Here is a 25956-nt window from a genome sequence, read left to right as displayed (position 1 = left end):
CATCAACTTCTGCAGGAGAACATCACTAGCAACTGGCCTATGCCAACATGGCTGAGCAGCTATTCTTTTCAGAAGTAGTTAATGAGCTGAGGGCTTTACACAACTTAACTCTTTCTTGGAAATGGATATTTAAAAGAAATATATTGGCTTTTTTGTGTAGTATTTGTTTTTCAGACCCCAGAGGGTAAAAATCTTCCTTTAAACCAGTTACGATTGTTCATGGCCAAATTGGCATGGTCACCAACCATGGTAATTTATACACATGATAGTTCATAGGGTAGAAAGGCTGCATCATGCTCTCTATCGGATTATCCACCGCAATGCATGAATCATTTGCATTTGTCATGGACAAATGTAGTTTATCATCTATATCATTACATAGTGCTACCAGGTAGTGCATGATACTGTATCCGAAGGACCCCCCAATGTTTGTTTTTCTTTGGTATTCTCTGTATACACATCTCAAAAACACCCCTAAAGTTTTTAAATGGAAAAAATGAAACCTAAAGAAGAGTGTTTTTGTATAAAAATTACATGAACTTCCTGATTGACGCAACCTTTATGGAGCCTGAACTGACTCTCTTTTGTCTTTTGATTGCATTCTTGGGACCGTTGTCCGTTCATCCCCCGGATCCATTTCTTCCTTTAACCACCACCCCCCCCCCTTTTTTTTATTTTACACTCCTACCATCTTTTAATACCCCCCTCTTTTTTTAAGTTGTACTTTCCTGCATATGTTGCCAACTTTGCCTGGTCCCCACTACTCCCCGGGCCATGGCTGGGTTGGAGCATCCAATTGTCGGCTTTCTTGCTTCCTTTATCCTTAAATTGTACAATATGTTGCTGTGTGCCATCAACTGTCTGATTTACATTACCCATATATAGATCGCCCCCCTGTGTTGGGGTTATTATTTGATCCTACCTGTTAACAATGTTTATTCCTGTATCTCTCCCTGCCTGGAGCCAATCCTTATTAGCAATAGACGGTACTTTGTATATGATGGCTTTTGCATTGCTCAATAAAATATTTGAATTAAAAATAAAAAAAAAATACATGAATTTATAGTCTGCCAACGGCCCCCAATACGATCACAGGTACCCCTAGAGGTAATGTTTACTTTGATGTCATCAACATCCTCTAACCCACGTGGCACAACTCTAATCGAGCCATCATCTATACAAGTTGCCTTTTCTTTCATGTAAAGGGCAGCAAACAAGCCCAGACTTCATTATATTTCCTGACTATTTAGACAAAACTCCACCTTAATCTGTTTTGCCCAAACTATTTCCTACAGGCACCAGAGAGCGTGCAGTCTTCTGAAGATTCGGAGTCCAGGAAAGGCTCTTCCTCCGATGTGTTCAGCGATTCAAACAAAGAGGGTTACTTGTTTTTCAGACAGCTTGTCACTGAAAAAGGAAAGGTAAGCAACAAAGTGAATTTCATGTCAGTGTTTAGCATCCGATAGGTTAGGCTTTTAAAGGGAATGTTTGGTTGCTTTCTTGTGGGCACATATTTGAGTTGGTATTGCAGTCTTTTCCTTAAGGTGGGAAAATACCCAAATACAGTTATTCATATAATAATTGGTCATATAATAGTCCATATTTATTATGGCATATTTTAAAAATGGAAACGTCATATTTTGTTCCAGAAAAAGTCATTATACTTTCCCTATTGGCCTCAGAAAATATGAATCTAACCTATCTTATGAATTGAAGCATTAGTTATATGATCATTGGTTCAATTTGTAACGGTAACCTGTGTTTTGTAGCGAATTATGAAGCCCTGGAAACAGATGTACGTCATATTACGGAACAACTCCTTATATTTGCACAAAGACAAAAAGAATCAAGCTGGACTTTGGTCCTCCCAGTCTGAAGAGGAGCATACCATCAATCTCTGTGGATGTTTAGCAGATATATCATACAGTGAAACTAAGCGCAAGAATGTATTTCGCATTATAACTGTCGATCACGAGTACCTCTTCCAGGCTGAAGACAGAGATGATATGTTGGCTTGGATTAATGCCATACGGGAGAACTGCAGTGTGGATGATGAGGTATCGCACTGTAATCTTTTCTATTAACATTTAACTCCTCCTAGAACTTGTAAGAACCTGTCTTCAATAGCAAGATTTCCTCTACAGTATTCTATTTCTGCCCTACCACAAGGCTGTAACCTTATAGCATTAATCCCCAATTATGTGTTTATTTTGCATCACTGAGTATTCATCAGTAGGTGTTACACCATCATTTGGCTCTTTAATGATTGCAGCATTTGGGCTAAACTGAGAACTTTTGTGGTGATTTCAATTCAATAAACACTCTGTAAGATCACTTGCAAAAGTTGTAGTATTTTTGACCATTCCCAGAATGTTTGGGTATTTTAGATGTCTGCCGGGCATTCTATTATCTAAATCTCAGTGTCAAGACTTGGTTTTGCCCATCCTGACGACCTCTATTGGTCAGTTCCTGGCCATCCCAGGGAAGGACCAATCTTATGGTTTAAAACAGTCTCCAAACTGAAGCCCGTAGGCCAGATGTGGCCCTTATCCTGTCCTTTGGGCACCATTGCTCCCACTGACACCAATTATGGGGCACCATTTCTCCCACGAACGCCAATGTTGGGGCACCATTCCTCCCACTGACACCGATGGGGCACCATTCCTCCCTTGAATACCAACAATGGGGCACCATTGCTCCCATTGATACTAAGAAAGTGGCACTGTGCCTTTCACTAAAACAAAAGATGGGGCATTTTCTATTCCAGCTCTCAGGAATCAATGCGCTTGCACCGGCCCCGCTCGTCACTTCCGGTGCAGGCATGGCATTCACTGCTAAACAGCTTCTGGGCATGCCCAGAAGCTGTGCAGGGATGCCGCGCCTGCACCGGAAGTGACGAGCAGGGCCGGTGCATTGCATTGTGGGACTGCGACATCACGGAATAGGACACGAAGAGGGACACCCGGGACAGTTCAGAGGCTATCCATTATGGAATGTACTAGCCCTGACTGTCCCGGTGGTATTTTTAGCTCAAATTGACCCCCGAGGCCGGAACTCCGCTTTAATGAGAAATATTGTGTTTTTTTTTTGTCATTTACAAGTCTGGTAATTTTTTTTTTTCTCCCACAGCAAACAGACAAAGCAAATGAGAATATTTTAAATAGACTTGGCGGCTACAACACAGCAAAGTAAGTGTTAACTTAAAAAGCCAATTTTTTTCTTGTCACTATGTAGCTCAGGTTTTCTTTACCATAATCCTTTTCTTCCAGATCATCCAACAACAAATCGGAACCATCGCCCAAGCCCACTCGCCAGCCTCTGAGTTTCCTAGGCACGAAATCTGATTCTAGACTGCAGAGTCCTCACTCTCCCAAGCAGGACTCTGAGCGCAAACTGCTCACTAAAGGTTTGTCAGGAATGCTTTCTGAACTTTCGTGCCAAAATTAATTTGTGTGCTCTACAGCTAAATCAATATGCAAGTCCAACACACAACTCCTGAGAGCTACAATGACATCAAATCACGAAGGGAAATAGCCGTTCTGCTGTAGTATATTTTCAGAAGGTGGTTTTTGAATTATGGTGACGTTTACCTGAAAGAGCAAGTCCTTGTAACTACGAATGTTGGCTGTAGTGCTGCAGCTTTCAGTCCTTTGTCAAGTTCTTTTTTGCTTAGAAAGGTCCCCCCCCCCCACACACACTCTCACACACACCATAATATGTACGTTTTGCTTATTGTGCCCTTAGCCTAAATATCTGCCTAAGCTCCATATTGTGTATTGGATGTGCTCTCCTAAAATGGAAGGTTGTTTTCCTGCGCTCATCAAATACTGCTATGTGGGAATGTACCCATGTATACAACTTATAACGCATTTCCAAAGCTTGCTGATTGCAGTGAATGATGAAATAGCCAGGTGCTAAAATGCTCCTTTGCCCTTTTTTTTTCAAACCACGTGCGCCCAATTGCAGTTTACTTAGTTTTTCATTTCTTCCCTTTGAAGAAGTTTAAATGTCTCTTTAGGTAGGGTGAGATGCCAAGCAATTGACTGTATTTACCATGTAAAAATGGTTTCTATTGTATAATGGAGTCTTGTGTTTGAGTCATGAGTTCCACCTTGGATCCGAGCCTTTGTGTGTCTGAAGAGACTCTCAGACTCCGCTCTCCCATGACCGAGCGCGCTGTTGACTCATAAATTGCTCTCTGTTAATCTTTTGACTCATTCATTATTGAATTATTATTTGTATTTGTAAGGGCAAAGGGTTTACATAAACTTATTCTCCTTGTTTTTAACTTGTAGATGACACCAGCCCACCTAAAGACAAAGGTACATGGAGGAAAGGATTTAATAACATGATGAGAAAGACTTTTGAGAAGAAACCTTCAGGTGGTGGCACCTTTGGCGTTCGACTTGATGATTGTCCCCCAGCACAATCTAATAAAGTAACTGCCAACTTTGCACAGTCAGTGTTATTTGTATGCCAAAAGGCCTGAGCTAACCACATTCTATTTCTTCTTAGTTTATCCCATGGATAGTGGACACCTGCTGTCGGCTGGTTGAGGAAAGAGGCCTGGAGAACACTGGCATATACAGGGTCCCTGGAAATAATGCAGCCATTGCAAGCATGCAAGAAGAACTTAACAAAGGAATGACCGATATTGATCTGCAGGATGATGTGAGTTTATGAATAGGATTTCTAGTAATTGCCTTGTTTGGAGTAGTGAAGCCCGCAAGCTCCTACCTATAGTTGCTTTGTAAGCATCAAAAGGACCCTCATTCCACTGTCTCCAGTACTTGCCAGACTGAAGCCTCTCCTCATCAAATGTACTGGTTACCACCGAGAACTCCTGCCTCGTATGGCTGTGTATCAGTAATATATTTTACCAGCTAGTGGCCTTGCAGACAGGATCTAGTCAGTAGAACCCAATGGAAGAACAGCTTAAAGTGGAGTTCCAGCTTCAAAACGAAAATTTGACATCTGCTTGCTCTAAGTAACCTGAAAAAGAATTGGATAATCACGATTTATTTTTTTGCTTTACTTACCTTGTTTTTGAAGAAAATATACTTGCCTTCCTTCCACTTCCTCCTTCTGCGGGCGTGGCCCACGCTGTGACTTCCTGCTTGCATTGACTCCTGGGAGCCGAACATCATCGCTCCCATGAGTCAATGTGCCTGCGTCGGCCCTGCTCGTCACTTCCGGTGCAGGCGTGTCATCCCTGCACAGCTTCTGGGCATGCCCAGAAGCTGTGCAGGGATGACACGCCTGCACCGGAAGTGATGAGCAGGGCATTCTGGGACTCCGACGTCACCGAAGAGGACGCTCTGGCTTCAGTTGCCCACACCTGAGATGGCAGCGCTGGACAAGACATTTTCAAGGTAAGTATTTCTTCTGAAAGGTAAGTGAACCCGGGGACAGTTGAGAGGCTATCATTGCTGAAATGCACTAGCCCTGACTGTCCCGGGGTATTTTTATCAAAAAAAATTTTTGAGGCCGGTACTCCGCTTTAAAGTAAAAGGATTTCAGTTTTTCCTGGCTAAGCTAAAAGGCTTAAAGAAAAACTATAGGCAATATGTTTTTTTCATTTTGGATAGAGTAAGGAAGAGTTATAACCTTTGTCAGATTATTTTTTTGCCATCTGTGTCCCATTGGGGAGAATTGCCTTCCTGTCACATCAGAACAGAAAGTGAGATAAAATCCTTAGAAAATTAGGGGAATTCCTTGCTCTTTCCAGAACGTATGTCCCCATTGCAAGATTTCCCCGCTATTAGTGTTTTGATGTTAATCCAAATTTTTTTTTTTTTTTTTTTTTTTTTACTTTCACTTTCGTTGATAATGGTAAACAGGACAAATAGAGAGGGTGAATCTCCCTGACAGGAGCACAGACAGCAATAAAAACTTTACTTTCACTTTCCTTGATCATGGTAAACAGGACAAATAGGGTGAATCTCCCTGACAAGAGCACAGACAGCAATAAAAACTAACAGGTGTTCTAATCCATCTCCACTCTATTTAAAACTAAAAAAAGTTTTGCCTTTTAGTTATATTTTAACTTGCTGTAAGCAGTCCTAAAGCTGAACTTGCAGGTATGATCTTAAATACACGCATTAGTCCAGCTTGGACCAATGTAATTATGCATATCTCATACCTGAAGGACCGCTGTAAAAGCTGGCAGTCACTGTAGTACAGTTTTTTTACTACAATCTTCCAGGTCCTGTGCCAAGCAGCTGCCCAATTGCACACACTATAGTGGTTTGCTCGTTCTGCAATGCTGCCATTTACAGAATGCCTTTTATTTTTTCAGTGAATACAAGGTATTCTCTGATTGGATGAGATGTAGAGAAGGGGTGACAATATCACCCCCAGAACAGGACCTGAGGTCCAAGCTGGACTAGTGTAAGTATGCAATGAAGACTACACCTCAAGTTCAGCTTTAAGACCATTTACTTCCCCGTCACCCCATTCTGTCATTTGAGGTTCCTATGTTGAGTCAGTTAAAACTATCTAGGGCTGTATCCACGCAACATAGCTCATGTTTTTTGTAGGTAAAATCATGTCCCCACTGTCTGTTTTTACCGCCCGCAAAACCACAAGTATAAACGAGGCCAGTAAGAGCAGGTGGTTAAGCCTTGGCTTTACCACCGTGACCACCTATCTCAGGGCAAGGATAGACCACCCCTCACTGCCTGTCAAACACCAGCAATGACAGCAGAACATCTGAATGAGCCCATAGAGCCTTTTCAGCCCCTCTTCCTCCCTCAGAGCCCCCCTAGATCCCTTTGGTACCCTGCACAAACTCATTCCCAACTGGGAAATGTTTCCTCAGTCCTTTTTTTTTCACTGTATCAAATTGAGACTTCAGGGGTCTGTTTAGACCCCTGATAGATCACCAAAGACCCCCCCAACAGCGTTGTGAAAAAAAGTGTAAAAAGTTATTTAAAAAAAAAAAAATAGTACAAAATTAAACTAAAAGTTCTAATCCGCCTAAAAAGCCGCACCCAATATGTAGCAAAATTTGGCCATACCCAAATTCGCTGCAGGTTACTATCTTCATTGTAGGGGCCCCAGTGTATTATTTTGCCCTGAGGAGCAATAATGCTGCTAAGATGGCACTGCCTGCTAATCTGTCCATCTGCTGTGAGTGATGTTTCCCCCTGCCTCCCAGTGAGTACGCTAATAATGAAAGAGGGACTCTGATGTAAGGAGGCTTTGGTGAGCAGAGACCCCCTTACATTAGAGTTCCCCTTTACAATCCAGAAGCCACAGAGATCCCCCTTCCAGTGTATCTAATGTGCACCTCCCCCCCCCCCCCCCCCCCATATATTGTTCCTGGAGTCACCACTGGCGGGGAATCATCAGGCCTGAGTGCTGGGAAGAGAGAAGGCCCTTATAGCGAACCTAAACCCTATCATCTTAGCCTCTGTTGATCTTCAAATGCCATAATGCTGCACATGTGATCAGTTATGACTCCAGCTATTTGATGGTTTGACAGAGAGAAAGTTAATGTGACCATTGCAGTCCTGCAACATGCAAACTGTTAAAGGAGTTTTAAAGTCTCAAAGTTTTTCACCTTAATGCATTCTATGCATCAAGGTGAAAAACCTTGATTGCAGCTGCCCCCAGGCCCCTTACCTGAACCCAAACGTTCCAGCACAAGCCCAGAAGCTCCATCTGCTGTCTCAGGTCTTCATTGGATAGATTGTCAATCAAATCCAGTGATGTGGGGGCGGGGCAGAGTCCCGCTGTCTGTGTCAATGCACGTGAGCCCCATGGAAAGTGGCTCTCCCTGGGGGGCACCCGATGTGCCAGGACTGCCTACGAGGCACCCCAGAAAATAAGGATCGGGGCTGCTCTGGGAAAAACCCTTGCATAGAGCAGGTAAGTATAACATGCTTGTTATTTTGAAAAAAAAAAAAAAAACCTTTACAATCACTTTAAATCCATGTGTTTAGTTCCCTTTTAACCCCCTACATAAGCTCCATCTAAAGCTGAATACGCATTATACTATTTTTTTTTTTTGTTCAACTTCTTTTAGATTTACCTTCAACTATGTAGGGCAAGGGACTGCCTGATTGCATACAATTTGAAAGTGTTTAGGTTTGACCTCCTATTATAATGTTTTGGTAAATCTAAAGGAAAGTTGTACAATAAAATTATATAGTGTGTAGCCAGCTTTAGAGCTGCAGACAAAGGTGAGGGGTCTTTGGTAGGTATCAGCTGCATAGGTTCATTTAAAGCGGAGTTCCACTGTGTCGTCATCTGCCTGCCCATTGGCTCCTGGGATACGAGTGTCATCAATCCCAGGGGTCAATCGACATCTGCGGCTGATAGCATCACAATGAGTGCGCCTTGCTATGTGTATGCGTGAGAACGGGAGGTGCATGCTGGGTAGCCAGCAGCCCCGTATCCCAGATAGAGGAACAAGTGGGCTTCAAATGAAGAAGGGAGGGGTGGTCACTGGGGCTGCAAAGTAAGTTTATTTGAAAAGAATATGAATTAGAATACATACATTTTATACACATTCCATTGTAAATAACATTAGGTGTAAACATCCCAGGGCTTATTTATAAAAAAAGAAAAAAAACAAGCTTGAACTCTGCTTGTTCACACCATACCTGCATGAAAACTGATAGAAAACTGCAGATTTCGCTTGCAGAGACATCAGTTTATATCCGTTTTCATGTGCGTCACTTATGTGCTTTATTCACACCAATGTTGATGCCATGTCAGTTCTTTTTCCATGCAGAAAACTGCATACATGTTAGATTCCTGCACAGAGAAAATCTGCACACGTGATACCAGTGTTGTGGTGTGAACAGAGAACAGTTTGTTTTGGTGCCCTTGCAGAACGCGTGCAAAAAAAGGATGTCTCTGCACAATGGTATGAACGAGGTCTAAAAGTGGCAGTGGTGTTCCATGGGATTACTAGAGAAGGAAATTAGCGGTGTGTTGGTTTACGTTTTTCTTTTTTTAACACCTACCAATAGAAATGTATGTTTAGTAGTGTTTTTAACGCATTTCTTGGAAGTCTTTGAAAATGTGATTTTATTCTATATATGACATTTGTGTGGAAAGGTTATAGAGGTCATTTGACTTGTCTGTTTATTATTCCAGAAATGGAGAGACTTGAATGTAATCAGCAGTCTCCTGAAGTCATTTTTTCGAAAGCTGCCAGAACCCCTTTTCACCAATGGTAAAAATTTGCTGTCTTTCCACTTTTTCTTTTTCTTCTTCTGTTTTACGTACAATATGTGCATGATTGATCGTTTTTTTCTTTTTGTCTGTTTAAAAAAAAAAGAATCATGTCTGTCTTGTTTTTTTATTATATTAAAGGGGGATGTATTAGGTTTATAACAAACCCACTACAAGGTAAAGATCTAACACCAGTAGATGGGTAAAGGGAATTTAATTGCTTTTAGAACATAAAAGCGATTAGTATTTTTACTTGCTCTACCGCCACCTAGTGGCTCTCCTGTGTGCACACACTTCTCAGCTACTGTGTAGAAATCTTTAATATCAGTTTACAGACTTTTCTTTAGTTGTTTTCCTTTAACTTTCATATGATCAGAAATTACATATTTTACACTTAATTTATTCTTGTATGTCATCAAATATTTGTCCGTTCTTTACATTGTTCCTTAGCCTGTCTCATTTACAGAGCCTTCCCCCCCCCCCCCTTTTTTTAGACAAATACAATGATTTCATTGAAGCAAACCGCAAAGAAGACCCCAATGAGAGGCTTAAAACTCTGAGAAATCTGGTGAGTGTCTTCTCACTTTATTCTTCCTTTCTAAACAAGTGTTCTTGAAGTGCACACGTCATGAGAGATGTGTGGGCTGCCATGACATGACCTCTTTCTGAAAATGTTAGTTGCTTGTCTGTTTATGTCTGAAGTTCTCACCTGTAACAAATATAAAGCCCTTCAGTGTGTATTATAGACATGAGGCCATATTTATCTGATGCAGTCCTTATATATATATATATATATATATATATATATATATATATATATATACACAGTGGGTACAGAAAGTATTCAGACCCCCTTAAATTTTTCACTCTCTGTTGTTATATTGCAGCCATTTGCTAAAATCATTTAAGTTCATTCTTCTTCCTCATGAATGTACACATAGCACCCCATACTGACAGAAAAACACAGAATTGTTGACATTGTTGCAGATTTATTAAAAAAGAAAAACTGAAATATCACATGGTCCTAAGTATTCAGACTTTAGTAGAAGCCCCCTTTTGATCTAATACAGCCAGGAGTCTTTTTGGGAAAGATGCAACAAGTCTTTCACACCTGGATTTGGGGATCCTCTGCCATTCCTCCTTGCAGATCCTCTCCAGTTCTGTCAGGTTGGATGGTAAACGTTGGTGGACAGCCATTTTTAGGTCTCTCCAGAGATGCTCAATTGGGTTTAAGTCAGGGCTCTGGCTGGGCCATTCAAGAACAGTCACGGAGTTGTTGTGAAGCCACTCCTTCGTTATTTTAGCTGTGTGCTTAGGGTCATTGTCTTGTTGGAAGGTAAACCTTCGGCCCAGTGTGAGGTCCAGAGCACTCTGGAGAAGGTTTTTGTCCAGGATATCCCTGTACTTGGCCGCATTCATCTTTCCCTCGATTGCAACCAGTCGTCCTGTCCCTGCAGCTGAAAAACACCCCCACAGCATGATGCTGCCACCACCATGCTTCACTGTTGGGACTGTATTGGACAGGTGATGAGCAGTGCGGGCTTTCATGTGTCTTACACTGAGGAGAGGCTTCCGTCGGGCCACTCTGCCATAAAGCCCCGACTGGTGGAGGGCTGCAGTGATGGTTGACTTTCTACAACTTTCTCCCATCTCCTGACTGCATCTCTGGAGCTCATCCACTGTGATCTTTGGGTTCTTCTTTACCTCTCTCACCAAGGCTCTTCTCCCCCGATAGCTCAGTTTGGCCGGACGGCCAGCTCTAAGAAGGGTTCTGGTCGTCCAAAACATCTTCCATTTCCGTTCTTAGGAACCTTAAGTGCAGCAGAAATCTTTTTGTAACCTTGGCCAGATCTGTGCCTTGCCACAATTCTGTCTGAGCTCTTCAGGCAGTTCCTTTGACCTCATGATTTTCATTTGCTCTGACATGCATTGTGATCTGGAATGTCTTATATAGACAGGTGTGTGGCTTTCCTAATCAAGTCCAATCAGTATAATCAAACACAGCTGGACTCAAATGAAGGTGTAGAACCATCTCAAGGATGATCAGAAGAAATGGAAAGCACCTGAGTTAAATATGAGTGTCACAGCAAAGGGTCTGAATACTTAGGACCATGTGATATTTCAGTTTTTCTTTTTTAATAAATCTGCAACAATGTCAACAATTCTGTGCTTTTCTGTCAGTATGGGGTGCTATGTGTACATTCATGAGGAAGAAGAATGAACTTAAATGATTTTAGCAAATGGCTGCAATATAACAAAGTGTGAAAAATTTAAGGGGGTCTGAATACTTTTTCCGTACCCACTGTATATATGAATGCTGCCTACCTTTAATGCCGGTCCTGTCCATTGTTACCGCCTGCATAATGATTAATGTTGTGTGCACACTTTTTTTTTTATCAGTGTGGGGAGGTAGTTGCATTTTCAGATTTTTATTTTTAAGTGAAAATTCTTGAGAGACATACAAGGGGTGCCATTGCAGACCTCTTTTTGGAAATGCTGTTTGCTGTTCCAGTGATTTTAGTATGTTGTGTCACTGACCCAGAACTTGAATGCAGAGCAGAAAAGGTAGACGTGCCTATGTGCTCACTTTTGGACCAATGGCTCAAAATGACTATAGCATAGGAGACAAGCGGCTAGTATATAAAAGTATAACTAAAGGCAAAACTTTTTTTTTCGTTACGAAATAGTCAAGAAGGATTGTAACACCTGTCAAGTTTTTACTGCTGTATGTGTCCCCTTTGGGGGGAGATTTTACCCTCTTTATTTGTTTTGTTTACTATTATCATCGAGGATGAAAGTAAGGGCTCTTTCACACGGCCGCTCCGTGTGAAAGCTCCGCTGCGGGACTTTTTTTTTTTTTTTCACGGAGCGGATGACATTTGTGTCATCTGCTCCGTATGTCCGCATATCATCCCATCCGTTTGCGGATGATATGCGGACATAATGTAAGTCTATGGGCATTGTGGATGTCAGCGGGTGACACCGCTGACATCCGATTTTCCTTCCTTTCCGTTTTTTGAACGGATGAAAAAATAGGGTTCTGTTCCGTTCCAAAAAACGGAACACAACTGAAAGGAAGAAAATCGGATGTCAGCGGATGGTATTCCACTGACATCCGCAATGCCATAGACTTACATTATGTCCGCAAATCATCCGCAAAAAAATAGGATGATTTGCGGACACACGGAGCGGCCATGTGAAAGGGCCCTAAAGGAAAATCCCAAATTTTGGGTTGTTACAAGAACTGACATAGAGGGGAAAGCTTCCATTGGGGACACTAATTCTGGGGACACTTGAGAGGGATTTCCTCACTTCCTGTTTTGGCTATGGGACAGAAGGTGAAGGGACAGCTTCCTAATGAGACACAAGACAAAAAAAAAAAAGACAGGGATTATATCCTTCCCTTATGCTATCCAGAAATAAAAAAAAGTTTTCCCTTTTGGTTCTTTTTTCAAGAAGAGGCCATCGGTGGTAGCTTGGATTGTTTATAATTACCAAGCTAGCTTTTATGGCATCCTTCAAGGCATTGGCCTTTAAATGGTTTCAAGCCCAAAAGAATTTCTGTGTAGCCGATTGGAAATTGCCTTTCTGAAACTCTGAATGGGTATTTTAGCAAACGCTAATTTCTGATTGACTGCTCTTAAGGCTTATGGTATAAGATCAAAATCCTTTCTCTCCTGCTCTATTTTAATTACCTGCCTTTTCTTCCTTCTTAGATCCGTGACTTGCCAGCACATCATTACCAAACCCTCAAATTCCTTTGTACCCACTTGAAAACAGTGGCAGAAAATTCGGAAAAGAACAAGGTAAGATAGTAAACAGGAGTCCTACTACTATCAGAAACCTTTTCATTTTTTACCAGCATGTCAGTGAGAGATAAACCATCCATAGACAACTTGAATCTCGGCTGGTGAAGCAGGGACTGGCTGAGAGTCCAATCAGGGACTGCTCCATGGGCCTACCAGGAAAACGAAATACATCTGTGGGAGGGATTCCCCCATCAACACTGACTGTGTTAATATAGAAATCAAGCATATTTCTTTTTTTTTTTCCCTGTGGTTCCAGGAAAGAAAATCACATCTATGGTCGCCTTTTGTTTTTGTATAAAATATAAAGATATGTACATTGCCTTTAGCTTCCACAGACACCTTGTCCCACTGATTCAGGGCTGTTGAGATGATATCTGTGGCTCAGGGTGTATTATTTTCAGCTGACTGATGGACTTCTATTGTGAGAAATAGTAGTAAAGAACAGCCATTTTTTAGTACTGGAAAGCAGGAAGGAGAGCCTGTATATGTAATGAACACATATGGCTGCCCTATGTACACATTTAATTTAAAAATTATTCCTCCCATAATGAGCTGCAGTGTCCTGGTGGGGGAGCGTGTGAGACACCAAGGAAGGAGGATTTGGCTGTCAGGGGAGGTAAAGGTGGTTTATTAGTTTATAAGTCTTCTACATCACATAGTAACTGGATTTGGTACTTGTTTAAACAGAGCCATTATTTGTACTTTCAAGGAGACTATTGGTAAGATGATATAGTCGACAGTATTCAAATATATTGTAAAGGACTTTTTAAAACCAGTACGTGGCTGCCTTTTTGTTGCCATTTCAGTGTACTATATACAGGTTTTTTAATAAAAACCTTTCAAGCAATCGAATAAAAGTTCAAAAACAGTAAGACCCAAAAATTGTCCATAGCTGCTGGAGATAAACCATTTGGAAGGTGGAATAAACAACACAAACAGAACGTATCTCTAAAAGGGCTTACAACCACTAATATTCCGCAGAAATGTCTCTTGGGCTATCTAAAATAGGTCAATACAATAAACATAGTCCATCAAGGGCTTGAAGAAATTGATAAAGGAAAATGTTTATTAAAAATGTATTAAAATGCACGCAAAGCCATCTCTCAATCTTAACATCTGGCAGAGTTGTGGATCTTGAATAAAGCTATCAGATTAAGATATACACTTGTACCATAAATGAGCTTGTGATACTGACACTTACATAATGCCTGGTATGCAATGGTGCAATTTGCCTCTGGACAGAGCAAAAATGATCCAGTGGGCAGGTGTATTGTATATTCCACCATGCAGCAGAAGGCTCTGCTAAACTCCCGTACCCAGGGCCTCATGTGCCAGAGGTGATGTGACTGGACTGCTGGGAAGAAGCCACAGACAATCCACCATCTAGGTAATTGGACCGCAACGGTGCACAGCGAGATGTTGCTACGACAACGCGTTTCACGCGCATGCACTTTTCTCAAGTCAGGTGGGACAATTGTATATCTTAATAGTTTTATTGAAGATCCACAACTCAGCTGCCCAATGTTAACAAGATTGAGAGATGGCTTTGTGTGGACATCAATTAATTTTTTATTAAACGTTTGCTTTTATCAATTTCTTTAAGCTCATGGTGGACTATATTTATTGTATTGACCTATAATATTGGATACCCCTAGAGAAATTTCTTCAGAATATTGAGGGTCCTAAGCTCTATCAGAGATACTTTCTGTTTGTATTGTTCGGTTTTTAGAACATTTTCCCCTGTAAAGGTGGTAAGGAGAACCAGACCCTTTAAAAGAAATCCTAATGTATATATGGTGCTGTCTACTTGGCTTTAGGGTATGGTGTGGCAGCTTCTGTTTTGTAATTTTGTTCAATGCCTCTTGCCAAGGTTGCATCCCAAATGGGTTAATGAGTAAAGTGTATGTCTTGGCAAAATAAATTAGCAAGTAGAGGTGTCAGTCCTGTTGCATATGGGGTAGGTGTGCTTTCATTCGTATCCTTTTGCAAAATATTCTGCAATTCATTCAAACTCTGTTTTCATTTACTAGATGGAGCCCAAAAACCTAGCCATTGTATTTGGTCCGACTCTGGTCAGAACATCAGAAGATAATATGACCCACATGGTCACCCACATGCCCGACCAGTACAAGATCGTGGAGACCCTCATTCTGCGTGTAAGTCAGTTGATAGTCTTTATTGCTAGCATTTTCTTTTCTGGGTGTGAGGGGTCTAACTGATTTTTTTCTTCCTGTTCTCAGCATGACTGGTTTTTCGGTGAGGAGAGTGGAGATGAGCCAATTGTAAGTATTGTACTGGGTTTGTGTTTTTTTTTAGAGACAAAGTCTGGAAAATGGCTTGTCTCAAACTTCATGACTAATTAGGGGAATGTTTGCTATTTGTTAGCTGCAGCACTGCTAAAAATAATACATTTGTGTGAAATACAAGACCTAACGATGGTTGATAAGTAGATATTCTGTAAGGGCACATGGCCAGTATGGCAGTGTTTATGGGCTATATTCATCAAATCTGTTGGGGATTATTAAACCTAAATACACAAATGCTTTTCTAGCGGCCATTTCTCTGATATTTCCAGGCGTTAATAAAGTTCCAGCCAAAACTTTGTAGGAGTGCAATAAGGATAGGAAGGGTATATAAAGGATGTTTCTCTTTTTTTCCCTGTGCTGACACCTGTCACCAAGACAGGACATTAGGGAAAAATGTCCAAAGAGTATGGCAATGAAATGGGTTTTTTTGTTTTCCCACAAAATACTTTGGGCCCAAGGGCCTAGAGTATTGCATAGGTGTAACAAAAATGAACAACCATCGTATCATATGTTGCAAAAACTATATCAAAAGTGCAAAGATAAACAAATCCCCTTAGTAATCCAAAGCCTCAACAGCAAGACGTATTGGAACGACTTGTGCAAAGGTTTTGAATATAATGTAGAAACATGAAACCGAAAAGGACTATAGATGATGTATATTGAACTTTCATTTTGGAACCATAGGCGAGGGGCAAAAATAATCCCCAGTGATAAGAAGAGTGCAAATTTCTGAAGGAAAAAAGAAAATTAGGGATCATGTATGAACACAAACGATGTTAGTCCTGCGATCTCCCCTGCTGACCTCTTGTATTCTAACAGGGTGACGGCACCCCTACCAGAATGTACTGACAAGCGCTGGTCGGATGCTGGTTTTCCGACATGCTCATGAGACTGCCTACTGTGGGACAGGGGGTTGGTTCCTGCTGAACCGAACGTTTTTGGCTCTCGTGTACCCAGCCTTAATATCCCTGTAATTTACGTGACGGTGACCCACAGTCCAGAGTGTTGGGCTGAGAAGAGCGGGGGTGAAGGGACATGTACTGCAGCCTCTACTTTAACCCATAGACATAACAATCATTTAACCCTTGCTGTGCATGGGGCAGGTGGGGCCCACTACAAGGTTGGACTTTTTTTTTTAAAGTTTTTGGAGTTTAGCTTTAAGACCAAAAATTATATCTGGACACCCTAAAAGTGTTCAGTAGGTAAAAAGAATAACACTGCTCTCAGTAGACCTTGCCAATCAGTGTTATAATGATCATAAGAAGTAGAGATACAGGCAGTTGAAATTCAATGCAGATCTTGACTTTTTTCTGTTAGTCATGCTTGGCCTTGCCCCTCCCATCACCTTAATGGTTCTTGCAATGGGCATTCCATTGAATAAGATCTTGGGGAAGTGTGCGGGGCAAAGCCAAGTTAGATCAAAGAAGATTCTCTTATCCCAACAATGACTAAACTGTCTCTTATGTTGCTGTATATCTGTTTTTAATTTTTATTTTTTATTCATAATTTATTTCTCCTGCCTCCTGTTTTCTTGGTTTTGGTATTGTGGTAAATTATGTTAACACTCTTATTTTTAGCCTTTATTTTTCTTTTTTTTTTTTTTCTTTTTTAATATGTGAAAATAAACTGTTGAATGGTTTAATCAGTTGTAAGGTTGCATTCATCTGGCACTATATAGATAGATCTTATGTTTTCTGGCATCCATTATGTTCAGTTCTTAAGAATAGAACTAAGTCTATGCGTTTAACGATGTTCAAGAGATCTCTGTTTATTAACTGTAGACATCAGCCCAGGAGGAGGGCACAATAGACAGCCAGCCAGTGCCCAATATTGACCATTTACTCCCGAACATCGGACGAACTGGGCTGTCCCCTGGCGAGATATCAGGTAACCCTTGCCTGCGCAGACAGTCTAACCCCGCAGGCTAACCCAGCGCATTCCTCTTCTTCTCTTTTCTCTAGGTTCTTCTGACTTCTTTTTCTGTGGTCTTACAGTTCTATATTCCTGCTTGATTTCTTCCAAAATGTTTGATGTGAATCAGTATAAGATGTATCCTGCTAACTCGAAACACCTAAAAGGTGCAGTGGAGGTATTACTTAACTCCCAACACTACACAGTGGGGTTGATCTACTAAAACTGGAGAGCGCAAAATCTGGTGCAGCTGTGCATGGTAGCCAATCAGCCTCTTACTAGCTTGTTCAATTAAGCTTTGACAAAGAAACTTGGAAGCTTATTGGTTTCTTTGCTCAACTGCGCCAGATTTTGTGCACTCCAGTTTTAGTATATCAACCCCATTGTGTTATATTTATTGGGGCTAAGTGTATTGTAGTCAGGGGCTTCATCAAAGCTTTGTTTTACACTATATTGCATAGTAATGGTGGCAGACTGCATTGTGTTACCTTCATGGAGATGGTCGAATGAGTGGGAAACACTAGTTTTACACAGGGGCAGGATGTGAACAGGTATCTACCACATGTCTCTATTTAGTCTACTGCTGAATCATATACAGGCATACCTTTACCTCCACTGATTATCCACTACCTGCTCATTCTTCCAAAGATCACCAAGCATGGCTGGTCAGCATTTTCCCCCCAAAAGCAAAGGCTTTTTCAGTGCTATAAATACATATTTTAGTTTTTGTGTGTCAAAGTTGTCTTATGGTAGTGCAGAAAATAGGTTTATGTAGTCTGAAGGATTTTAAAGTGACATTGTCATAAGGAAAACACGAGGGCTGCCATTGCTGGACACTTACCAAAAATGTTTATTTTCTGACTCTGTTTTCAACATTTTGAGTCACAAACCTGGCAAATGATTGTCAGTACCTCATCTCTTTATTTGTTAGTGATCAGCATTGAAGCCTAGAGCATCAGCCTGACTGCCAGGCAACTGGCATTGTCAATCAACTAATGTATTTCCCAGTAATTTCTCATGACATATTCACCCTAAAGCGGCGCTCCAGTCATTTTTGTGTTTATTAAAAGTCAGCAGCTCCAAAAAGTGTAGCTGCTTACTCAATAAACACACTCGCCTGTCCCAGGATCCAGTGATGTGGCCTCCCGAACCCTCCATTTTCTCCCTCTCCTCTCTGGCGCCAGCATTATAGTTGTGGGCACCCAGCTGTGACAGCCTGTGACTTTACAGCCGAGTGCACACTGCACATGTGCGAGTCGCGCTGCATCTCCTGAATGTTCAAGCAATCTTCTGGGACCTGTGATGTGTCCCATAAGATTGCAGGGAGAGAGGAGAACTTCCACTCACATTGCCTAGGTCAAAACTAGGTACCCCCCCCCCAAAAAAATAAATTTACATTTGTGGTTGGGGGGGGGGGTAGTGCTTAAAGCTGAAGTGGCTGGCCTCAGGTGATAGAGCTGAAACAAATCCTTCTACATATGTTGTACTTGTTTGTCTGCAGTCTTCTCTCTACAGCTGTTCAAAGTGTTGAATTTATACAGCTTATCTGAGCTTCCAGAAAAAAGGGGGCGGGAAGCTAAAGTTACAATCTTCTGAGTTCAATGAGAATAGCTAAGAGCTGATTGGAGGGAAGGGACACACCCCCTTCACACAGCAAACAGGTACAGAGCTGAGGCTATCAATCACAGGCTGTGTGCTGGAGATCCCTTCCCCATTATGATTAATTCTGATAGCAGTGGAGTGAAGCAGCAGACAGAAATGACAATTAGTGCTCTGAATTGAGACAAGTACAAACTATAGAGGGATATGCTTTGTTCATATTTCATGTCTGAGGTTTACAACCACTTCAATGTTAAATTGCCCTTTAAAGACCAGGAACATTGATCATACAGAAAGGAAGGTAAAAATATAGGCACTATGCTATATTTCCATCTTTAGTTGGCTGTGGTTTTAAGAATTGCTCTACCTTCAGATGACCCTGATGTGTTGGCATTTACGAGCACTCCTGCAAATATATAAATTACTTTATTCTCTAAGGTTATTTTGGCCAGAATAAAGCCCTATACCAAATCTAGCCATTATGGAAGAAGACTGAGACTGACAGATAAGATGTATGTGAGAACCATTATTCCATATAACCGACTTAAATGAAGCCTGTCATCGCCCTTGATTTACCTCTTAGTGAGTCGCGGAGCCAGAACAAACATGCAGACAATGAGTTCTGAACTGCATATGGCTTAATTAATGGACACCTGTACTGAGAGAAATATGGAAAGTTCTAGTGCTGACCCCCCCTTTGGAAAATGTTGGGTGCCTGACTGTTTCTGACTTCAACATTTTGCATCAGGGGATGTTTGGGTGAAGTCAGTTTTTCTATTCAGAGCAAGAAAATAAGGTTGGGTTCACATATATGTGAACTGGATTTGTTTTACACCGCATCCAATTCGCATAACATGTGAATGTGACCAGCTTTTAACCACTTGCCTTCTGAGCACTTAAACCCCCTTCCCATCCAGACCAATTTTTAGCTTTCAGTGCTCTCACACTTTGAATGACAATTGCGCGGTCATGCTACACTGTACCCATATGAAATTTTTATCATTTTTTTCACACAAATAAAGCTTTCTTTTGGTGGTATTTAATCATCTCTGGGTTTTTTATTTTTTACAAAGAAAAAAGACATAACATTTTGAAAAAAAAAAAAGTTTTCTTATTTTCTGCGAGTAAATTTTGAAAATAAATAATTTTTTTTCTCCTTCACTGATGTGCGCTGATGAGGCGGCACTGATAGGCTGCACTGATGGGCACTGATGAGGTGGCACTGATGAGGAGGTACTAATATGCCACACTGATGAGCACTGATAGGCGGCACTGAGAGGCGGCACTGATGAGCACTGAGAGGTGGCACTGCTGGGCACTGAGAGGTGGCACTGATGGGCGGCACTGATGGGCACTGGTGGGTGGCACTGATGGGCAGCACCATCAGTGCCCATAGTGCTGCCAGTCAGTGCTCATCAGTGCCTAGATGAGCAGGCACTGATGGGCACTAACTGGAAGCACTATGGGCACTGATTGTGGGCACTGATGGTGGGCACTGTGGGTATTGATGGTGGGCAGTTAGTGTGTTTAGTGTACCTTTGTTGTAATCAGGGCACTGGTGATCAGTGCCCTGATTACATTTTTCTTTGTCCCCGACGGCTGATCAGCTCTCTCCTTCCTCACACTGCAGTCTCTGTGTGAGGAAGGAGCGCTGGCGATGAGAGATGATCTCCTATGTTTACATAGGAGATCATCTCTCATTGGATGGTCCGATCAAGTGGTGAATGGCTGCTGTGATTATCCATTCACCACGATCTGTGATCGGCTGTGTCCAAGCCGACACAGATTTTCCCCGATGCGCGCTCGCGGGAACGCGCGGGGAGCCAGTGTCTGGGAGGCCATTTAAAGACGGCCTCACGAAAATGTGAGTCCGCGATGGGAGGTAGTTAATGAAGCTGTTTCACACATTTCCGTGGTGGCTGCAGTGCAAATTTGAAAAGGATTCTGTGCGTTTTTTTTGGGTCCGGTTCAGGTGCGAACTCAGGGAACCTGAACTGGTAAACACAAACGCACAGGTCATCGTACTGCAAACCACAGTTGGACCTGTGTGAAGAATTACACCAAGCATGATGGCTCCTTTTTCCAAGGAGAAGCCAGCAATGACACCCTGAATATTTCTCTTGGCACAAGCTTACTTTAAAGTGGATCTCTAGCCCAAACTTAAAACAAAATGGTAAACCTAAGAAGCTGTATTCCTTTTGGGGGAGATTTTGGATTACTTTCGGTCTTGGTAAAAGTAGTCATTAGAAATCTACCTAACAGGTACCCAGACAATGATAAAAACAATAATTTAGATATAGCAAGACAAGGGGACAATAGAATGTCTTCTAAATAAATCATATAGACAGAAAACACATTGAGTATCCTAGGAGAGACCATCTCTAACAGTTGATTGGTCACATGACAGTCTGCCTCCTCTGCTGAGCTAATTGGAATGTAGTCTTTGTTGGCTCTATCATTGACTGCTTTATCTGCCCCATTCAAGATTTAGAACTGTTTTACAGCAATGACATGTGTACTAAAGTAATTATTTGTTCTGTTTCCCCACTTGCCACCTATTCCTTGGCTAAGTACTAGTATCACAGGCAACCTTAGCATATTTCTGCCTACCTGCTGCTGCACTAACCAAGCATGCTCCTCTCCCTTTCTTGAGTAGTATCCCTTTAAGCATACACTGTCCAGTTTCAGGGGGAATTTTTTGTTTTGTGTTATATATTTTTTTTGTTTTGTTTTGTTCCCTGTCTTATGAGATCTTTTATACCGATGTTGAAACAGGCGAAATGGGAGGAGTCTACCACACAGTGATGTCACTAGTGGACTCTGTCATGTCAGTGGTGGACAGCTGGAACTGTAGGAAGAAGGAGGATTGCTGTCCACAATGTAGCTGCCTTGTCTGCAGAAACCCCCGTTTTTTGTGAAATGGACCTTACCTTATCCAGATTTTTTTTTTTTTAATTTCCTCATTTTGAATTTGAATGAAAAGAAAATCTGCACTGTACAACTTTGTTTCTGCTCAGCGTATTTTAAACAGATCAATGCTACTTTCTTAAAAGTCTTTCTGCCATCTCTTGTTATTTCTGAAGCAGACCCTGAGGAGAGATAGCATGGTATGGTCTACTAGTCTTTCTGGTCATAAGCATTAGCCATGTGTCTATAAGGGGTGTGGCATGGGGCTTAGCTGCAAAAAAGAAAAAAAAAAAGCGCATTAATTGACGTTGTCGATCTATTAGCTGGCCCCTTCTGCTCTCTTTATTCTTGTCTAGCCTCAGTTTTCTTTCCCTGCAGTACAGTACTTGGTGTTCATTATCCATCTCATAACAGCAGTAGTATAGAATGGGCAATCATCTTATATGCTTTATGGGCCTTGCACCTCCAACTCTTCAAAGCTATCCTTTTTTTCTCCAAAGCCACCAATCACATTTCTGTCTGGCCTGGAAAACGACCGCTGATGTGAGAAAAAGGATTGGTGGCTGTGGGAAAACTACTACAGTTCTTAGTACTGACGTTTAAAGGAAACCTGTACTGAGAAAAATACGAAGGCTGCTATTGCTGACCTAATTTACTATTTGCCTGGTTGTTTTGACTTCAATACCTTAAAACACAGATATGGAACAAGCATACAAGTCAGAACGTTTTAGGTTAAGGCTTCTTTCACACGGCCGCTCCGTATGTCCGCAAATCATCCTATTTTTTTGTGGATGATTTACGGACATAATGTAAGTCTATGGCATTGCGGATGTCAGCGGAATACCATCCGCTGACATCCGATTTGCCTCCTTTCAGTTCTGTTCCATTTTTTGGAACGGAACAGAACCCTATTATTTCATCCGTTCAAAAAACGGAAAGGAAGCAAAATCGGATGTCAGCGGTGTCATCCGCTGACATCCGCAATGCCATATACTTACATTATGTCCGCATATCATCCGCAAATGGATGGGATGATATGCGGACATACGGAGCGGATGACACAAGTGTCATCCGCTCCGTGAAAAAAAAAAAAAAGTCCCGCAGCGGAGAATAAATCCGGAGCGGCCGTGTGAAAGAAGCCTTACAGTTTAGCCATGGTGGTCTCCATATTTGTCTCCATACAGGTTTATATATACTTGTTCCATTGTGGGGATTCCATCTAGCTCTAGCTGTCCGCATGGAAGTCTCCTGAATAATGCGGTCCTCAGCGGCTCTAAATTCACCCCTTTCAAAGTAATTTGTTTTAAAGTTGCAAGTGAAACCCTGAAATGAATCCATAGCCAGTTAGTTTGGATAGTGTAAAGAAACATTAGAAGCAGTGTCAAGTCTGTGGATGGAAAGTGATGGGAAATCCAAGGTTTTTGTGAATGGAACAAGAGCTAAAGGGGGAAATCTTACAACCTGGGACTCCTGTTCCCATTACAACTGTTTAATATGGATTTCCCTGCACTTTAAATAGTTTTTCATCTCCTGAAGGAAAATCTCCCTAACAGGACCCAGCAAAAACTTGAGTTATAGCCATTTCCTACTCTTTCCAAAACGAACAAACACTAAAAGTCTTTAGATATACTTTTAAGCATTATCTGACAAATTTCATATTCTAAGGCAAGGGCAGTGGGATAGTAACAATACTACAGATTTTGTGCCAGGTACAGCTCTTGAAATGTCCATTGTGCTAAGAAATAGAATTAAATTGTAGGCTATAGCAAGTGTAATTGAGAAAAATTCTAGTTTGCGGGAATGTCCACGAACCAATATATGAAAATGTCACTGCGATTCCAGGAAAATATCTTAGTTTGGTAAAATAAATCTTTAATTGAAGAGAAGCTGAACTCAGGAAGCTGTGCCCCCCAAAAAAGACAGGTGGAGGGCAATGGACTTGTCACTAGTAGTGTTTCTCTCATTTGGTAGAGGCAGGGCTTTGCTTCCTCATGTCGGCACCTTCATTAAGCAGCACAGAAATGTCATCATCAAATCTCCTTAGTGCCTCCTCACTGGAGAATTATTGCTATAAGGCTGTAGACGACTTCACCATACCATAAGAGGACTTGCGCGCTATTTTTTTGGGGAGAATTTTTAGACTAAATGTACATTTTTTCCCCCAATACACTACAAATCGTCAGTTCCACTTTAATTGTTAAATCTTCACGCAAATATTGAATTAATTAATACGTAGTAATGATCACATAGTTCTGCATAAGGCGGCTTTACAGATCCTCGCAATGTTTTTTACTACTCGGTCTGTATGATCGCTAACCGATATGTAAATCTGAACCGGCAAACCTTTCAGAGATTTACTAGCTTGAACATTTACCCATTTTGATTGTTGCTTTAAAGAACTATAGACACAGGTACAAATTGCTCAGGTCTCCAAAAGTCCATCGTGGTAACGCATTTCTCCCTGAGCACAGCTGATACTTCAAGAGCTTGTACACATGATATTATAAAAGTAAAGCTGTGGCCAGACTACATTTTATGCATACTAAAGTAGAAGAACAAGCCATAACAGTTTACTAAAATCTTATCTATTTTTCTATAGAAACAGATCTTCACTACCTGACAGTCCTTCAGTGTAAACAACCAGCCAGTCTTCTAAAGTTAGACACTGAGTAAAACTCAATTTTTTGATTTTATAGGTTCAGGAATAACTTTATAGTAAAAGGGATTACCAGTCAAAACCTACCTGTCTAAAAATGTTCCCTCCCCCCCCCCTCCTAACACCTATTCTGACCTGTGTATGGATACAGTATACTTACCTTTTTAGGAAGCTGCATTCCTATCACATGATTTGACTTCCCTCTGTCAGCCAGCGGCAGCTGCAGGGGAGAGGAAGGAGCATCAACAATGGATGGGCTATAGGAGCCTATTGGTATTCTCACCGCTTCTAGTCATTACCAGCCATTGTTGAGCGCTCTCTCCTCTCCCCTGCAGCTGCCACAGATCACGTGACCAAACTGAAGTGGTCTAAAAATAGGTAAGTATACAGATCTTTCGTCCACGGGGTTAGTCGGAATAGTTGTTCAGATAAGGGGGAGGGGGGTATTTCGATTTTGCCTGGAATTCTACTTTAAGGCCCCTTTCACACGGGCCGATCTGTTTTCACGGACTCCGCTGGCTTAGTGGAGGATCGCTCTATTGATCCCCGCTGAGCAGGCAGATGACGGTCCATCTGTTCTCCCTGTGCAGAGAAGGATCTGTCAGAGTCCCGCTCTCCTCTGTGGGGAGATCCGATCCGCTGGAAGGATGGCGAAAGTATCGCCATCCGTCTGTTTTTAGCAGATCTTGTCGGATCGGATGCCAGACTGGTGTGACCGCCTCCCCATAGAGTTGAATGAGTGGCCCGATCAGGTCCGCCTTAAAAAATGGAATGGCGGACCTAAACGGTCTGATCGCGTGAAAGGGGCCTAAAAGCAGGTAGATAGGTCAGGAATGGCTTGTTTTAAAATGTACTGTGAAGGAATATGTAAACCGTTTGATCTCCACAATCTGGGCACAGGTGCACTTTATTATTCTTTTGATAGAGTTAATGACTTTGCTGCCTTGCCTTACAATATTGGAATTTCTAGAAAGGTGAAATTAGGCTTTAAAGTCGATTGTGGATTTGTTTTTTTTATTTTCTTTTTTCGTCCACCTTGTCTACTACTTAAGAACTTTCTTTAAGTTCTCACGCACATATACAACGTAACTTTACCTAAAATGCCAATAGACTCCAACCTTTTCCGTGCCCGGTATATTGATGAAGCAAAAACTGGCAGTTGTGATATAAAGGTATAATATACCTATAATATAACCTGCCTTGCAATAAGCCTGAACAATGGCATTGCTGACCTTTCCTTCTATGCCTGGCGCTTACTGGTACCCCCTTAGCTTCTTTCTGCATTAGAATGCAGAAAAGGGGTTTCTCTGACACTTGTTCTGGTCATTGATGCATAGACTATCAAAGAAGAAAACCAGCAATGAATTTTTCTAAGTCTTATGGCAGGTTTTATAAAAGTATATCTAAAAGCATTTATTTTCATTTTGGATGGAGTAAAGAGGAGGTTAAAGCCCCCCTCAGGCTTTTTTATGATCTGTTTGGGAGATTTCACATCCTATCTGGTAAACACAACAGGAGGTGAGAGCCACATAGTTAATGCTGCATTGCTCTTCAGGCCACAGCATATTAAAGAGGGCTTTAT

The 25956-nt window shown here is 41.6% G+C and overlaps 1 protein-coding gene across 3 annotated transcripts in view; it reads left to right on the top strand.

The window, feature by feature from the left end:
* Positions 1–25956, top strand: part of ARHGAP21 (Rho GTPase activating protein 21) — a 342461-nt gene that overhangs the window by 310504 nt on the left and 6001 nt on the right. For all 3 annotated transcript variants that reach the window (XM_082258120.1, XM_082258121.1, XM_082258119.1), the window contains 12 exons: positions 1296–1421; positions 1770–2057; positions 3130–3188; positions 3270–3406; positions 4296–4438; positions 4516–4671; positions 9109–9187; positions 9681–9754; positions 12903–12992; positions 15026–15151; positions 15236–15277; positions 17083–17188. In XM_082258120.1, coding sequence (XP_082114246.1) covers positions 1296–1421; positions 1770–2057; positions 3130–3188; positions 3270–3406; positions 4296–4438; positions 4516–4671; positions 9109–9187; positions 9681–9754; positions 12903–12992; positions 15026–15151; positions 15236–15277; positions 17083–17188 — 1426 coding nt within the window. The remainder of the gene's footprint in view (positions 1–1295; positions 1422–1769; positions 2058–3129; positions 3189–3269; positions 3407–4295; positions 4439–4515; positions 4672–9108; positions 9188–9680; positions 9755–12902; positions 12993–15025; positions 15152–15235; positions 15278–17082; positions 17189–25956) is intronic.

The sequence above is a fragment of the Pelophylax lessonae genome (genome assembly GCF_965119305.1).
Source record: "Pelophylax lessonae genome assembly, chromosome: 5".
Taxonomy (NCBI): domain Eukaryota; kingdom Metazoa; phylum Chordata; class Amphibia; order Anura; family Ranidae; genus Pelophylax; species Pelophylax lessonae.
This window is presented reverse-complemented; position numbering and strand designations above follow the sequence as displayed.